Genomic DNA, 18,161 nt, shown 5'->3' with positions numbered 1-18,161 from the left:
TTGTGGATATAGTCACTCATAGGGAACTCACGGCATTTGAGTTTCTGTTGGTAACTCACATGGTACTCACGCTCACTGTTGATACTTCTGCACTCAGTGGCGTAGTTAGGGTGGGTCGAGAAGGGGCCACATTCGGATGCACTTTGAGTCGCACATGTTTACGGCTCGTTCCGTACGGAACAAGCAGCATGGTGGTTTTGACGGTAGCGAACCGCGCGACGACTGAAAGGTTGAGGGGACCACAATGGGGAACAGGGGTCTAAACATTCGAAAAAATGGCAACTTGATTAAGCCCTTTAAGACCCAACCAATGACTAATTATTTCCTTTGAGGGACTATTTTACTTATTTTTTTCATACTGATTTCCAAATTATACTTAAAATACGACTTTTAGAATAGGCAGCACAAAAACAATCATCAACGTACAAACTAACATATCCACATACGTCTCAACTTTGCTACATGCCACTTGAGCCTTCGTTTGTACCCTCAACATAGGCTTTACAATACACATTTTCCACTTTCGATATAAAATTCATGTCAGAGCTACCATCAAGAGCAATGGGGTTGGCCAAAATCGGCGTGCTTTAATTAGTGGGACTCCTATGTGTATAAATTCCCCCAAAACTCGGTATTAATTTATTTAAATAACTCTTTGATATGGGGAAATTCTGCCCGCGTCATCTCGGTATTTCTAGGCATAACCATCCCACTACGAATTTCATAGCAAAAACCAACTCTTGACTCTAAAGAACACCCATTTTCTTATATTGTTTCAATTTTTCAACTTTTATTCATATGGAGCATGAATGTGCCAAAATCTTCAATCGCGTTTTTCTCGAATTCAAATTTTGTAACATGGGACAATTATGCATATAACGGCAGAATAAGTAGTCTAACTAAAACAAAATCTTCAAAACTACCAGTCTCACTCTAAAATATACCGTGACATGCCCTATTACCGTGAGGTTATATTTCAAGATTCAAGATTCAATCAATCAGAAAAAAATAATGTAAGATTATTTTTATGTTTTTTTTTTAAGTTTTATATAGTTGACCGTAGTATATATGTTTTTTCAATAAATATTGCTTGTACTATTTTGAAAATTTTTACCTGTTGTTGTTGTTGTTGTTGTTGTTGTTTTTGCTGTTGTTGAACATACCATTGTTACAAATACTGCCGACTGCCGGATGACATTTTAAAACATCTCTCAATTGATTGAACAAAGCGCATCATAATTAAAACTTTTGTATCAAACAACGTCTTGAGATTTGTATGATTGATTCAGGAAATGAAATATATATTTTACTCAGCCATTTTGCTAAGAAGCAACCGTGCCCTAATACCATGGGTTGGCACCAGGTGATTGTATTCTAACATTATTTTTGTTTGTTTGTGTGTGCAACTTTAGTTCAAATTTTTAATAACTTTCCAAAGACTACTTAATGTGGTAACGTATGTGACAAGCATTCAGGAGAAATGAATAATATAATATGTTAAAAATCCACATAATTCCCAAATACACGGTATTAGGCAACACACGGAATTAGAGCAGGTCACGGTATACCTAGAGCGTGAAGTGATCGAAAGTTGGAAATAATGCTTCGTCAAACGTCTGAACAGCGCTGAGGACTCAGACTTGGACTCAAGTTCAAGACATTGGATACGTTGGTATGGCATACATTACCTATAAGTCGTTATGCTGATCTGAATCATCTACCGCCGTCTGTCACCTATAGCAATGAGTTTGTGGAAACTTATCAATCCGATTTCATTGACGTCCGATATACGACGGACCAGGTCTTTGAAGTACGGCAAATTACACTTACAGTAGACTGGGATACTCTCAAGGTAGTGAGAATGTGTATTTACTCATACACAGCCGCTACTTGACAGTATCACAATTTGGAATTGAAATTCGAGATTTTAATTCATGAAATTCATCAAGGGTGGTAAAGTTTCAATCCTAAATATATCAAATTTATAATACGTTGATTCATTCTGTCAGTGACCCAGATAGGCTTACCAAGACTGGAAGGAAAAATAAGCTTCAGGCCAACGTTTCATGTGACCTAATACGGTATCCAACCATTATCATCATATCATCATTGCAAAGCTGATAATAACCACAACAAACATTCTCTCCAACACTCACGTAAACGATTTTCAGTGGACTCCGCGTAAGGATTAACCGATATGGAAAAGCCTACACTGTAAGAAGCGAGCTAGAGTTTGATGTGGTGAAATTGAGAAAATAAACTGATTGAATTGATACCTATCTTAGAACGAGTTACGAATAATCTGCACATTTGATTCTGAGACGATTATTTTTCCAACTGGCAAATGAGGACCACATTTATTCTTAGTGTTTCTCATTAAATGACGAAATTTTATTATCTTGTTCTTTTCTTATGCTGACAAAATCTATCAAATAGATTTTACTTGTAGCTAAGTAGTTGTTTCCAGTTCAACACGTGAATGTTATGTGAGAATCCAATAAAAGAATTTTATATTTTCGTCACAAAATCTTGTAGATCGCAGCTGTAGATTTACGATAATTGATCAAAACAGCAGCTGTTCGGCATTGATATGGTCAATTTGTATGACTGTACGTTTTTTGTGCAATTGTGTTGCATTTTATCGTTTGCACTATAGATAGTGTCTTGATAAGGATTTAATAAAATATCTGGGAAATCTGTCATTCTCATTGGTCAATAAATTGCAGAAAATGAAGGAAAACAAACTTGCCTGCGAAGTCAACCAAACATGTTAGGTAAATTTCGCCGATAACTAAAAAAAAACGTATTGAACTGGTGATTGACATTTCGGTAAAATATATCCGTCATCCGACAAAACTGACTCAACGCAAATTGAGAGTGTATTGCGAAGGTCACCAAACAATCGCTTATCAGTCAGCCAACCAACCAACAACAGGGACCGAAATTTCCAAACAGAATCAATCAATCACCCATCATCATTATGATTATCGCCCCTCATTCCGTAGAGCGTAGAGAAAGAGCTGCACGGAGGAGCAGTTTACGTTACCTGAGATTTCTGCGGACTGACCAAGTGCTTCATTATCTCGGAGCTGATCTTGCGCTCGGTGGAATTCTTGACGCTGCTCATGGGCGACGCCCTGGCTGCTGGAGCTATCGACGAACTGCCCGTTGAGGAACCCGTTGTTGAGTTACTGCCGGATGATGCCCCGACTAGGGTGGCCGCCGGCACCGCTGCCGCCGGGGGGTCCTTCGGGACCATCTTGGTCACCTGCGGTGGCGAAATAGTGGGAATAATCATCGGAGGACGAGGCGCGGGTTTCTTCTGGCGCAGAAGCTTGGCCGTAGTTTCTGCCTGTTTCGAATCCGACGCGGTTCGATTGATGACGCGAGTGGTTTTGATTTTGCGAGTGGTGGCCGAAGAAATGGCCCCTCCCGTAGAGCTACGGGAGTCTTCGCCACGTTTGAAGGAACTTGGAGCGAGATCATCGTCGCTGTCGCTGTCGCCAGCTTTGTCCATGTAGCCGAAACCATTGCCGGCCACGTCGCTGATGCCGGAGTTCAGCAGGCTGGGCAGCTCTCCGTAGTGTACGGGTCGGTCTTTTTTGGTATCGAGCACGTCGGCGGAATGTTCCGCCTTCATGCGAGTGTCGAACTCCATGGTGTTGATTTGGCGTTCGAGGTTTTGCAGTACCGAGAGAGAGTCGACCTCTGGTGATAAGGGAGCTGAATCGGCATGTTTCGGCGTTGAGCCAGTGATGTCACTGAGCTTCAGACTGTAGTTGTCACGGATCTCGATTTGTCCGTGAGAGTTTTGTTCGTTTCGGAAGTTTCGCAGGGCAACTCGGGCCGGCTGCGGAGAGCTGAGGAGAGTGGTGCGTTTGGCGGCGGTTGGAAGTTCCTTGAGAGTAACGACCTCCAGCTTGTTCGGTTTGAGCCGGATGCTGCGCCGGTTGGGCTCGTTGCGTTCGAACTCCTTGGAACTCATTGTGCGTAGAGATAACACTTTGTAATTGCAAACACTTTGGTACACGTGGCTACGCTGCGCAAAACGCGATCACAGTCACTTTGGGAATTGTTTGTAGAGTACACTGAATTGTCCACACAGTATGGAGAGCGCTTAGATAGCGAAGGTCATCGTCGTCAGCTGTAAGTAGGATCAACGAGAGATGGATTAGAGTTAACAGCTGCGACATTCGTTTCGAGCGGTGGTTCCTGCCAGCCGAATGTCCATCACCGATGTATCTCTCAGCGCTGATAACCCAGATGGAGACTAACAAAGAACATTGAACACTTAAGCGGTTGGATGAGTGGTATGATTAAGGACAATACACAATAGCGAGCTTTGACCTCAGGAGGCAGGCGTTCATCCCTTGCCAGGTCACCAGATCTTTGTCCCGAGTGAAAACAACACCTAAGATGATGAATTCTTGCAGCAACCGCTAGTATTGCGGCACACAAAGAGCACACAGGGACGACCGAGACGATATCTTATCTTTTTGCCAACGTAACGAAACATGGTCTTCCTCCCGTACAGCGAACAGATAAGATTACAACGCGAACGAACGAACGATATAACTCTCTGGTGTGGTGTTTCTTGATAACCTGAGTCTGGTGATGTTTTGTAAGCGTTGAATGCACTTTTTTACAATCCGGACGGTCTCCCGGTTGCCACTTGGAACCTTCCAGTGAGGAAGGCAAATCGATTTCACTACCGAACGTTCATTACTTTCACACCTCAATAGGCAACGCCGGAACCAGATTGAATACGCTTAGGCTGTATTTGGCGAACACTCACTCCCGGCGCGAATTACCCACGTTCACGGAGAAGGCCGTCGAATGCGGTACACGTCATGTGACTCAACGCGCGTCGCGATGTTTGAACAATTAAATGTTTTCCATTCAAATGAAAATCGTAATTGGAGGTTGCCTCGGCGCACTTTTTTCTCACTCTTCCATCGCACAGCGAATCTGCACGGCGAGTGTGATCTCATCCACCTGCGCGCCCGACAGCCGACAGCCGCCGCTCTTACTCAAACAAACATACACACTGAAACACGATGTGGCCGAGGATCTTATCTTCTAAGCCCTAGCCAGTTGCTACTGCTGCTGCCCGTTTGCTGCTATCCAGGGCTCTTACAGTATGAGTAATTACACTAGGCGACAAGATCAAAAGTTTTTTTTCACGAAATTTGTCCATTTGCAATGCATTCAATAGATTATGGCAACACGAACATTTTTTGAGAAACAATGGGGTGTCATTCACAAATTTGAAATTCAACTTTGTTTGTTCCACAATCATTTATTGATAACATCTTCTTACTGAAATTTATGCTTTGAATATGTTTAGTAAGCTTTGATTAGCTCATCTACACCTTCAAAATCTTTATATCAAGAAAATTTGACGAAAAAAACTAAATTTCCCCCAAGTTCCTTATTAACCCGTATAGGCCTGAGTGAAAGCAAAAATTCTAAAACCCTCACCGCTCAGCGAATTCTTGATGGATTCAAATGATTTTTTCTCAGTATACTGGCACAGTTTCTAGAAGTGGACAGAGGAACGCGGAAATATTCCTGTGGCCGGAGTTATTCCGGTGGGTCACTGGGTCAGGTCGGGTAAGAAGGGTACTGGTCGTTTGTGCCCCTGAAGGCAGGCAAATTTCATGTCACAGATAATTTCCGGAATCGGCTATAATGTGGCCACTACATGGTGGAATTTTAAGAAAATTAAATCAGTGTAAACCTTTTGAGAAACTATTGAATTGGATAACTATGAGTTTTGCATTTGATTAATCCTACAAATGACCATTTTCGGGTCCCGGGACGTCTCAAACTTACGATAAAGTGGCCAATTTGTATCTGCATTACGTCCAAATGGCCACATCCGGTATATGTCAAACGGTGCTTTATAATGTTGAATATCAGATCTAAATGATTTATGCAAATTAAAACGATTGTCAATGCAAATAAATAAGGGTAACTTGGCATGCCCCAAAAAACAGCCCTTTTTTACCCGACTTGACCCAGTGACCCACCGAAATAACTACGGCCACAGGAATATTTCAGAGTTCCTCTGGCCACTTCTAGAAACTAGATATGTGGGCCAGTGAACCGATAAAAAACCATTTGAATCCGTTAAGAATTCGCTGAGCGGTGGTGGTTTCAGTATTTTTGCTTTCAGTCAGGCCTATACGGGTTAAAAAAAAAGTTTTCGTTTTACTTCTATAAATTGTAACTCAATCTTCCAAAATATTAGGACTGATTTCATTGATTTTGTTGTGCCCTGCAAATTTGTACATACTCTTTTTATAGTTTTTAAGAAAAAAATGTTGTTTTATTCATAAGTTCTGTCTCTTAGGGATACTACTATTTTGTTCTACAGCTGTAGACTTTATCAGCTCCCTGATTTTGTTGGAGAAACATAGCGAAGACTTTGATTACACTACGCGTGTAATACACGAACATTCGTTAAACAAAATCGAGCAATATTTGTGTGAACTGCTCGAACTTCCGTAAAAACGAACTATTTTTTTAACTAGTTCGATTATTTGAGGCTCAATCGCGTTTAACGCTTTACAGAGCCGAAATTCATTTTTGTACTATTTACAATTTATTTACTTTTCCAGTACCAAAGTTAGTACGGGATGGAGCCAGGGTACTCGTGGCAGCTCGAGGTTAATAATCACAATTTTGGAAGGAAGGACTTGGTAAGGATTGGGTTTAGGGTTCTCTGTAGCTCATCCAGGAGGTATATCGTGGTAGCTCAATTATCGTGTCATGGCGTTGGTACCAATTTCTTTTCAGTATTTTTCTGCCGGATGGCAAGGATCCTCAATCACACACAAAAAGGACAACACAGAAAAAACTAACTGGAGAAGAGAACACAAAAACCAACTGTTTGTCCACTTTATTTGACTGCTGTATATACAAACGATTTGCTTCAAATAACCCTTTACTACTTAAATTAAAACCTTACCCAGGCGTTTATTAGGTTTATTTGGGGATTCTCAAAACTCAAGATCATCACGATTTTTTAGAAATTCATACAGAATATCGTTAATTGAATGTTGCAACTATTTTTCCCAAAATTCATGAACAGATTGTACACAAAATTTCTCCCGCGTTTTTCCCGAGATTGTTTCGAAAACTTTTTACTGAGTTTTTCTAAATTTTCGTATGAATCAATACAAGACCACCTTCAGAAAATCAGCGCATGGTAGGACATGTACTACGTACAAACACACCTGGATTGTCCTACCCACAATTCAACAAAAAAAAAACAAGATTAGGAATGTTTGAAAAACGAATTAAATAATTTACCATCTGTTCTATATATCAACATCGTAATTATACTTATAGAGAATGCAAGACACGATATGGTTTTTCATTGCTTTCTCGTGCTTAGTGAAGCGCGGCATGGTTTAGCATGACCCCCAAAAAGCCCTGGCTCGTGTGAAGAACGTTTGAGAATATCTATAGTGAAAATCTTGGGAAACTAACTGTAGGAATTGTTACAAGAAATTTATTTAACCATTAGAAAAATAAATGGAGCAATCCTCTTCAATATTTCTGAAATAATCAATTTCCTAAAAAAAAATCTACACCCAATTCTGTATATGTTCTGGGAAAAATTACCGTGAGCATTCCTAGAAGTAATTTTTGAGAACTTTCTGGAACATCCATAGAGAATTATCAGAAGATTCTTGAAAAATATTTCCAAACCAGGTGCATCATTTCATAAACAGTACGAGAGTGATAGTTCTAGCGATTTCTAAACGGGCTATCACCTTTGATATAATCTATCAAAGCATTGCTACACAAATTAACAGAATTTTTGCTGTTCATCCAGAAATAGATGAAGAAATTCGAAAAATTCCACTGATTGTAAATACAAGAAGTTTGGTCTACTTTTGTCGAATTTGTTTGATAAATTTATTAGATAGGGTTTAAATACAAAGGAAATTTTTATTTGTTACTTATTACGCCTACATTGAATCCTGATGCAAAATTGTACAGGCTCAAGAGACTATAACTGGTTCAACATTCTCTTCAAGAATTTCGATGAAAAGCTTCGGGTATTATCATAGTGTTTTTATTTATAATACTTTCAAGGTCTTCTAGAGTGGTTAGGAATCCATTCAGAAATTCTTCTAGAGATTTATCTACTAATTCTTCCAGAAATACTTCCAGCGATTTTTCAAAGGATGCTTAGAAGAATTTGCTCTAGGAAATCCATGAGAACTCCAAAGCCACTATTTTCCAATAATTTCCTTAGGTATTATTTTGATTTTTTTTTTCAAAACTTCTTAGAATTTTCTCTAGATAATTTTTCACTATTCCTTCAACCAAATTCTTCTGTTGTTACTCTAGGAGATCTTCCAAAGATTTCTACAGAATTTCCTCAGAGGAAATCCACAAATGTTCATTCAAGAGTTTTTAAAGACAAAAAAAAAACATAGTTTAAGGATTTTCTCAAGAAACTCTGTAAGAATGTCCCCGCATGTTTATGTGCATTCCTTCAAGTTTTCATGCACATTTCCTCCCAGAAATCCAAAATTCCTTGAGGAGTTCTTCGAAGAAATCTATTTTTTCTAGGAAAATTTCCAGCTTTTCATCCATTACTCCTGCAGTTTTCCAAAAACTTCTTAAAAAGTCAAAAAAAAAATCCCGCGCAATCTTTAAAAGTTTATTTAAGTTTTTACACCAAAAAAAAAAATCTTTAATATTATTTTTAAAGATTTTTTTTCCAATAGTTCCTTCAATCATTCCTGCAAAAATTTCTTCTGTCCATCCCGAGATTTAATTGATTTCATCTATGAAAGATTGAAGGATTTTACCTATGAAATCTACTAAAACTTTGTAAAAAGTCTAGTAATTCTTTCAAAGATCCTTGTTCAATAAGAATTACTTTAAAACTCACACAGGTTTTATCAGATTGAGGGAAGGCCTTAGCCGAGTAGTTAGAGTCCACGGCTACAAAGCATTCTGAAAGTGTCTGCGTTCGATTCCCGGTCGGATCTTTTCGTAATGGAAATTTCCTCGACTTCCCTGGACATAGAGTATCATCGTACCTGCCACACGACACACGAATGCAAAAATGGCAACTTTAACAAAGAAAGCTCTCAGTTAATAACTTTGGAAGTGCTCATTGAACACCAAGCTGAGAAGCAGGCTCTACCCCAAAAAGGATGCCAAGAAGAAGAAGATGTAAAAATTTGTGAATAAAGAACTCTTTTTTTTCAAAAACTGTACGTATCACGAACATTCTGAGAACAGATTCAAAGTCAGCGGTCCAAAATGTATTGAATCCAATGCAAATCGTCAAAATGCGTGTGAACCAGTGTTGCCCGGTGTTATCAATGTTATACTGCTTGCTCTCACTACGCAATCACCGCCTTTGACGACGACCGACGACTACGGAACGGACGACTGCGTGCGTTTGAAACCGAATCTTCCATTCACTCCAGGCGTAGCTATTCACGTAACCTGATTCTAGCACCTTCTTGTCACCACAGAACAATCATGATCCCTTTTAAGGTTCTTGGCTGATGAACACATCCATGAATGGGGCCAACGACGGGTATGACGTCAACGACGACGAAAATCTACTTTTAACGCTTCGTGTATCAGAAGAGAGACGATCAAGCGCGCGCGTTCGCCAAAGTCGCAACTCGGTACGAAACTGCTGGTGGCAGAAAGTACATGGATGCCCCGGAACCAGCAACCCCGGAGCTCTCTGTGTGTTATCATCCAATAAAAATTGCGCCTATCGATCGCTATCACACAGATATTACGGTCAACAACGCACGAACACACACATGAATGCGATCATTACACGACGTAATTGTGTGATGACAAGGTTACCATGTTTGCCATTGCCGGAAAGATTACATTTTTTTTTATTTTCATAGAATAGTACAGAAGAGTACGTTGAACCGAAGCACTATGGTCCCAACAGCAAATTTACGCGGAAAGATACATTTAAACAGCTTTAGAAGGTACGTAATTATTTATAGGTATACGATGAACTCGTCATGGACGGAAATCGATTATAATAAAGCTAAAAGTTGCAAAAAATAATATTTAATAAATTGTTCAATTTCGTCGTAAATCTTAAAAAGTATAATTAAAACAGTACTTTTTATGCTGTTCCGCAGAAAACAAGACATGAATTCTAAAAGAAGTATGGATGGTAACTCTACATGGTAGGCAGTCGATTGATAAACAACACGAATTAACACCTTATCTGTACCCCCCACCCTTCCCTATCCGAGGGGTGTTCGAAACTCGCAGAATCGGAGCAAAAATTGTGGGCATTGGAAATTATCGAGCCATTTCTCGAGGTTGCAATCGTCAACACACAAATCGAGGGACCTGTGCGCTTCTTCAACTAGAGTTCGTCAAATTCATCAAGTGGTGGAGCAGTTCGTTTTGGTAATTAATTGCCCGACAAACAGCTTCATCTCTCGAACCCGATTGGTGAACATTGAACACAGCGGCTGATTAGTTTGTTTGTGTTTGGAACTCGACGACGACCAAAGACGTGATAAATTGGTTCGGAAAGGCCGTTTTCGTCAGTTGGGAGGGATGATAGACAAAGACGGTAGAATAGAAGATGTTGGGGGCGACAATAAGTCACAAACTGGATTTTTGTTTGTTGTTTGTCACATATGGGATCCATGTTGATGGTGGGTGCGTTAAGCGGTTCAGCTGTTTTCTGCGTTGTTTGATTAAGAAGCTTGTTCTTTATTTCGTGGTCAATAACTTGATCATTGATCATTCGGATGACGAACAACTCTTCCACGACTACGGAGTTCAGGATTGGTAGGTTTTGAAATGTTGTTTGTTTTTTTCCTAACAAAGAGTGACTAATGCAGAGCTATAACCGAGCGTGCAACAACACAATCGATAAGTAGGGTATTTGTTCGTGGTTTGATCTAAATGATAATCTTCAAAATAGTTTTGAACACTAAAAAAACCTTTACAAGGCAACTCAACAAATAAGTGGAGTGGAAATGATTGGCTTGTTGACTGGTCGGTAGTTAATCATTTATTTTATCCTCCTTTCCCCAATCAGCCTTGACAGTCGTGTAGTGTCGGTAGCGATTGTTTCAACTCGCTAAGAATTGGCACTACGGACTGCCTGATCCGGTGGTAAAAGTCTACCTTACAGGTAACCCCTAATTCATGGTGTAATGGGCCTTTATGCTTACCGATCCTAGCAATGAATTGTTAGGGTGATCTAAATAAAACCTAACCTCTAATGGAGTCTGTGGAGTACCAGGACGCCCTCCACAGTATTGTGCCCTTCCTGTGCTACCGGGAGCAATAGTACAGATGATCTTGGGTTTCTCCGAGATATTCGGCTGCCCTTCTCCAGGCTCAAGCCTGAAGCTGAATAAGGGTGGGATTATGAATATGATGTTATTTTATTTAAATTATCTCCAATATAGATTCGGATTATGCGTTTAACACAGTGTACTCCGTGCTTTTTCCTCTTGGCGACTTTTAATAGATCAGCATAAAAGAACAGCGACGATCAATCTTTGCAGACTCATGCAAAATGGTACAGCCCAAGTGGCGCTAGTTCAAGCATCTTACTTTCGTAAGGGGAACTTATACCCAGGCTTGATAATTCTCCTCGACATCATCAGAGTTCGGTGACATACTCTAGAGCAGCTTGGTGCCTTTGCCTCTTTGCGAGGGAGCGAAAAAATGCTATGCAGAGAGGCAACGAAAATTGTGCGAGGGAGATGCAGCACAAAACACACCAGAGTAAAATTCCATAAAAAAAGATTGCCATCACAACTCCCCGAGGACTGTCTTGTTCGGGCGGGAAGCTCAAGAGTTATTTTGAAGCGTGAGTAAAGGTGAGCATCGCAACAAGAGAGATACAGTACCAGAAAAAAACTCTCGCATTTTTTCCGCTCTCACTCGAATCGATTGAGAATCTGTGTTGTAAATTTTGAGTTCAATTTTTCCTCCTCAGAAAAACGACAAAATCGCCTCCTCCTCTTTGCACCACAGAGGAGTTTCTATCAAGCCTGCTTATATCTAGGTAAACTTGTGGACCCAGTTATTGCTTCTTTCAGTAAACATAAAATGGAGAACTCGCGTTCCATGCCTCATGCATGCGTGCTCGTTATTAAAGCAATCGTTGCTTCACTCATTTCTGAGCTAACAACAAGAGATGTATGCGTTGTTACAATCGATGTTTCTGTTGGTGACGTCAATAGGAAATACGTCTATTGTTCGGTTTATTTACCACACCATCACCAACGAATGATTTCAAAAGAGTTGTCGTACACTGTGTAGCAAAAGGCCTTCCGCTAATTGTGATCAGTGATGCCAATGATCGTCACATCATCTGGGGAAGCTCAGATTTCAATTTGAGAGGCTCCAGTCTGATGGAGTACTTAAATGGTACAGATATTGGATTACTTCATATAGGCAATCACCCAATTAGACATAATGCTCTGCTCGAACAAAATTAGTCACGAGTTGACGAATTGACATGTATCAGATGAGGAATCATTATCTGATCATCACTACACCTTCTTTGAACATTCGCAGACTTTGCGTTTTAGGAATCCCCGGTGGAATCCCGATCTGACTAGACTCAGGTAACAATGTGGAAGAAGTTGGAACTGAGGCCGTTCAACTGAATTAGAATGTTTATTCAATACACACTTCCCTGGATGTTTGGACATAGCATCAATGGATGAAACGAAGGTCTTTTCATGTAGTTACGAGTCTCTGGCTTCGGCTCGCAGTATCCTAACTACTGAGTCAATTCAATGGGCACTTAACAGTTTTGATCGTTTCAAATCTCCAGGAGCAGATGGGATTTATCCTGCTCTGCTCCAGAAGGAATTTGAGTTTATCAAACATGTTTCGAAAAAGCTACTTGTAAGCAGTTTTGCTGCCGCGTATATGATATTACTGTGCAGTTAATCCCGAAAGAAGGATGTGCTTCGTATGAAGAAGCGAAGAGTTTTAGACCAATCAATCTGACCTCTTTTCTTCTGAAATGTCTGGAACGCATTCGATCGATCATCGATCACCAATCTCTGCTGGATAGTCCACAGTGACTCTTTTACGCAAAGTTGTACACGATATCGTCGAGAAAGCATTTGCTCAGAAGCAATCCTGCTTGGGTGTCTTCTTGGATATTGAGGGTGCCTTTGAAAACGTGTTTTTCGATGTCATAATGGAAGCTGTTCGAAACGAATCTATGACAAAAGGTCGAAGGACAAAAGGTCGAATGACAAAAGGTCGAATGACAGAAGGTCGAATGGACAAAAGGTCGAAGGGACAAAAGGTCGAATGGACAAAAGGTCGAATGGACAACAATTTAGGAAGAACCAAAAGCTATACTCTTTAGATAAAAAAGCAAGTTATCACAAGCGCTACAGCTAAAACAGACGCGAAGAAAACTCGCATATTTTCAGAAAGACCATACTGAGGGAGGTTCAATTTCAGCTGGACAACGATCTTTTCTGGGTCAAATTGTGTTAGACTTTTCAGGGCGTAGTGCATCCAGAGTTACTGTGTACGTGCTGTAGCCTTATGTGCAAGAGCCACATTCTTTTCATGCTCACCCGTGCACTGTACATTTTGAGACCTATGTTGGTGTTCCTCGCTTTTTTTAGGGTAATTTCTCAATGCGTCTCATGCGCATCGTCACTCGCGTTGTTCAAAAACAGTACAATAATAGATGTTAAGACAAAATTTTGAAACGAGAATCGAGATTGGAGCTTCCGGATCGCGCGTCTTCGACCGTATCATGTAGACCATCTAGACACTTGCATAATAAGGTGAAAATAGCTGTAGAGACTCTTTGTTACCGTGCAGTTGTTTTACAATTTGAATACCGATGGCGAGCGTAGCACCGAGCAGCGCATGCGTTGAATCTCCCCTAGCGCGCGCTTCCAGAATTTTTGTGAACCTAGCGCAGCACACTACGATTCTGATGCGTTGAAAAGCGGTTTGGTCTCGTTAGTTCATTTATTTTCTCCTGGTAATTATGTAACTCTAAGTGCATCGAGGTGCATGCCATTCTATGTGCTATGTGTTGGGATGCCGAGTGCTGGAATGCACTGCGTCTGTCATTCAGATTATACTGGAATTATAGCATCTATGGCGTGCCGCCATGAGTTGACTGCAGAGCAGAGGGTTCGCTCTGCGGAGGCTGGTTCCCTGTAACATTGTTCAAGGCGGCTAGGAGAAGTAGTTTGCCTAGGCTTTTTCTGCTGCATATGGTAAAGTGCCCTCTGAAATAGAGTCCAAGAGTAGTGTGTGTGTTTCTGTAAACCTCCATTCAGAGCATGGGTAGATTTCAGATCGTCGGTGGTGCGACATCACACCTGCATTCCTTGAACTATCTTCTAACGGTTCGGGTTGCAGATCATCTTCTAATGAAAAGCATGATGCACAAATACAAAAATGATCAAATTATCAGCAAAGCTCTCAGTAAATGCTAGTGTATCTGAGAAGCAAACTCTACCCTAGTTGGGACCTAATTCCAGAAAAAAGATGATTATTTTTCCCTGATGCTAATTTAAATCAGACGAAACCAACAGTCAGATAAAACTCTAATGCATAGCCCTAAAACAGCAAAACTTCAAAAGAAGGAAAATCCTTTGTTAGAAATGCAATTGAAATGCTCATAAACACTGTTAAGCATGAAGAACAGCCGATATTTATAAGAAGGCAACATTTCATTTGAAAAAAAACAGGCAAGATGTAAAAGTGAAATCTATGAAGAACAGTCGATGTATAAAAGAAGGAATAATCGTCGATACAAGTGTCTACAACAGTAAAAAATCACTATAATGTATAACTCCAAAAGAACAGCCAATGCTTCAAAGAAGGACAAATCTCTATTGAAAATGTATCAAATAAAAAGCTAATAATAATTACTTTATGCTTTGAAGTATCAAAATAATATCAACTGACATTCAGAAAATAAATCTTTTGTTTGGAAATAATAGCATTAATACAAATTATTACTTCAAACGATAGTTCTGAAGAACAGCTTTCGTTTAAAAGAAGGAAAAACTTCAGATGAGAAGGGATGAATTTGTGATTAAAATGTTAGCAACTGAGTGTACGATAATCCTTTCAACGGTACAATTTGGACCTTTCGTCCATTCGACCTTTTGTCCATTCGACCTTTTGTCCATTCGACCTTTTTTCCATTCGACCTTTTGTCCATTCGACGTTTTGTCCATTCGACCTTTTGTCCATTCGACCTTTTGTCCCTTCGACCTTTTGTCCATTCGACCTTTTGTCCTTCGACCTTTTGTCATTCGACCTTCTGTCCTTCGACCTTTGGTCCTACAACCGTTCGAAACCATGGGCTGCCTACACTGATTACCAATTGGATTTAACAAATGCTCAAAAATCGACATCTCTTCTCAACATTTCGTTAAGCTGCGATTTGGAAATTGAGTGTTTGCGAATGCCCCCAGTCTTATTGCCACATTTGTGGAATTTCGTAGCAGATACGCTATAGAGGTAACTCGTCAATATGGCCTTTTGGCTAGAGCTGTTTTCTCTCTACCTGTTGGGTAGATCAACATTCATTTATCAGGATGAGCCTTGCGTGGATGAGAGAATATGCGGTTTGTTAAGGTTTTTCCATATTTTTCACAAGTTAGTCTAGGCAAATAGAAGGTTTGTCCCTTTTTTAGAATTAATTTATGGATCAAATTAAATTCACTGCAATTACTACATCGTCGTAAGAGATATCGTGCAAAGTTATACCCAGCAATTCAAAAAGCATCTCCAAAAGATCTATCAATGAGCTCAACAATCTGTCAAGGAACCTGTTAACATCATCAGGAACAACATGCCAAAGACCATAGAATGGAGCAACAGATATCATTGACAGGCACATCCAAAGATCACGTCCGGAATGCATTCTAGAAAAACACCGTGAATCTGGTCAGGAATATCTCTCTGAGAAACCGTCTAGCAACTTCCCAAAGGGATATCAATTAAATTCTCTCCGAAAGCTTATTTAGGAACATCCCAAAAGGATTTCGACCAAATTCTGAAAAAAAGTAGCAGATGAGGTTCTTACAACAAATCTCATCAACTTTACAGTAATTATTCCAGGATTGCCTCCTGGAATTTCAGCAAAATGTTTTCTAGAAGTTTTCAGTGGCTTTCTCGATGAGTTCCTCCAAAGATATAGTGATTGTTTCAAGTTATGATGCGTTGCGAGATTACTTCAATAAATAAAAATCCTTCCCGGTACACCTCCAATTGTTTTTTGTATGATTCCATACACGCATAATGAAAGAACTTAGAGGAATTCATTCCAGCAACTTTTCAAGCGATTTTTCATTGAATTTTCCAGGATGACGTATGGATATTATTCACGAACATAGTTAATTCCGAAAACTCCAAAGAAAGAATTATCTACCACACAATCAGGTGAGGAGTTCGGATATTTGTGTGCTCTTCTGAATTCAAATAATATAAAAAGAGAAGCCTTGAGCTAAAATATTAAGATTTAGTGGTGACGCAAGCGACTAATAGGCGAATTTTCAAGTTATAGAATATGGTGTAATCTATATAACTTTGCTATTTTCTAACCAATTTTGTGTCTTTTGGTATCATTCTCATGAAAATTAAATTTATGAAAAGTTGAAGGAACATCTAATTTGTCTCAAATCAAAACTAGTCTTAGTTAAAAGTAGTTAACTTCAAATGTTTACTCAGTTTACTAAAAAAATCATCTTTATTTGATTATAACTTCATGAAAAATTTACCAATTCCAAATATGTTTACATGATTTTAAAGTCAATTTAGTTGTTTGAAAATTGTGTATACAAAACATTTCATTAAAAAAAATTACTTAATTATTCAACAAAAACGACCCAAAACAAATTTTCGGATGTCAAAAATTTCTTTTTAATTTTTTTTGTCAATGATTACATTTTTACTGTTTAACTGAAATTTATAAAATAGCTTGTTATAATAACAAGTTGAAAAATGCACAAGTTTTTAAATGACCGGAACATTTGTCTTAAAATTCATTAAAAATTGTTGCTAAGACCTTTATAAAGGTTAAAAACATAAGGAATATATATATCAATATATTTTTTAATTGAATATTTTGTATACAAAGTTTAAAAACAACTAGCTAGCTACAAAAAGCATGTAAAAAGATTTGAAAACGCTTGAGTACTCTAGTAAAATGAGTAAACATTATGAGAAATCTACTTAGACTAGTTTCGATTCCAGACAACTTGAAAATTCATATTTATGTTGCTTGCGCCACCTCTAAATCTTAATGCAGTAATGTTCCGATTTTGTCAGCCCCATGCTGCAATTAGGGTTGAGAGTTAAAATCGGGAAAAACGACTGGTTTCAAGTTTTATTTAAACTTAAGCACTTAGTTTTATGATTTTGTTAATACAAACATTGTTTTTTTTACTTCCATTTTCTATGTACCGTAACATTGATCAGTTTCTTGGATAATTATTAAAAATTTCGGTCTTTAGATGATTGTATGGACGTGACCAAGGTCATAATTAATCTAAGCACCCAATATTGCCAGTACAGACGTGCTTAGTCTGATTAAAATAAATATCAATTTTAGGCTGACAAAGCGGGTAAAAAAGTAGACAACTTCGGGGGCTGACAAAATCCGATCATTACTGTATTTTTTGTTCCATTTTTTTTATTTGAACTCAGAAGAGCACAGATTTTTTGGTTTTAAAAACTTTCGAAAAATAAGCCAAAGAGTAGGACTCTCGTGCACTTCTCTAATTTTCGTCCAGCAAAATTTACAATCGAATACAATAATTCGTAAGCAATTGCTCCAAAATTCATTCTGAAAAATTTCAAGAAATTGTCCTACAAATTTATACAGATCAGAGTTGCTTGCTGTCCCTATCAACACTTAAAGTTTACTGAATTTTAAAGACCGACTGCGATACAATTCAGATCATTACATAACGCATCAACATCATGCTGTCACTCCATCACCAGTGCATTGATGGCGATAGTCTATGGATATCACTGATGGGTTAAGTTTAGCCTTAAATTAAGTAAATAAAATGGAAATTTATCAGTAGGATATTCTTGATAATGCTGCAGAAGGATTGAAACGTTGGTCACTGAAAACATTACCAGCTTGGATAATTACC

General features: G+C 39.0%; 1 protein-coding gene across 28 annotated transcripts in view; it reads right to left on the bottom strand.

Annotated features, from left to right (window-relative positions):
• LOC5579800 (serine/threonine-protein kinase MARK2) overlaps positions 1–18,161 on the bottom strand; it is a 356,247-nt gene that overhangs the window by 114,795 nt on the left and 223,291 nt on the right. Inside the window, exons 1-3 of one of the 28 annotated variants that reach the window (XM_021848968.1) lie at positions 9,484–9,687; positions 4,603–5,153; positions 3,047–4,144 (exon numbers count right to left, since the gene is read on the bottom strand). The exons of 23 other annotated variants lie outside the window; for them this stretch is intronic. In XM_021848968.1, coding sequence (XP_021704660.1) covers positions 3,047–3,985 — 939 coding nt within the window. In that variant the 5' untranslated portion in view covers positions 3,986–4,144; positions 4,603–5,153; positions 9,484–9,687. 4 more of the 28 variants (XM_021848969.1, XM_021848970.1, XM_021848976.1 and 1 more) reach the window with 4 other exon arrangements.

This window comes from Aedes aegypti, chromosome 3 (genome assembly GCF_002204515.2).
Source record: "Aedes aegypti strain LVP_AGWG chromosome 3, AaegL5.0 Primary Assembly, whole genome shotgun sequence".
NCBI classification, from domain to species: domain Eukaryota; kingdom Metazoa; phylum Arthropoda; class Insecta; order Diptera; family Culicidae; genus Aedes; species Aedes aegypti.
The sequence above is the reverse complement of the archived record's forward strand: the minus strand, read 5'-3'. Positions and strand labels throughout refer to the sequence as shown.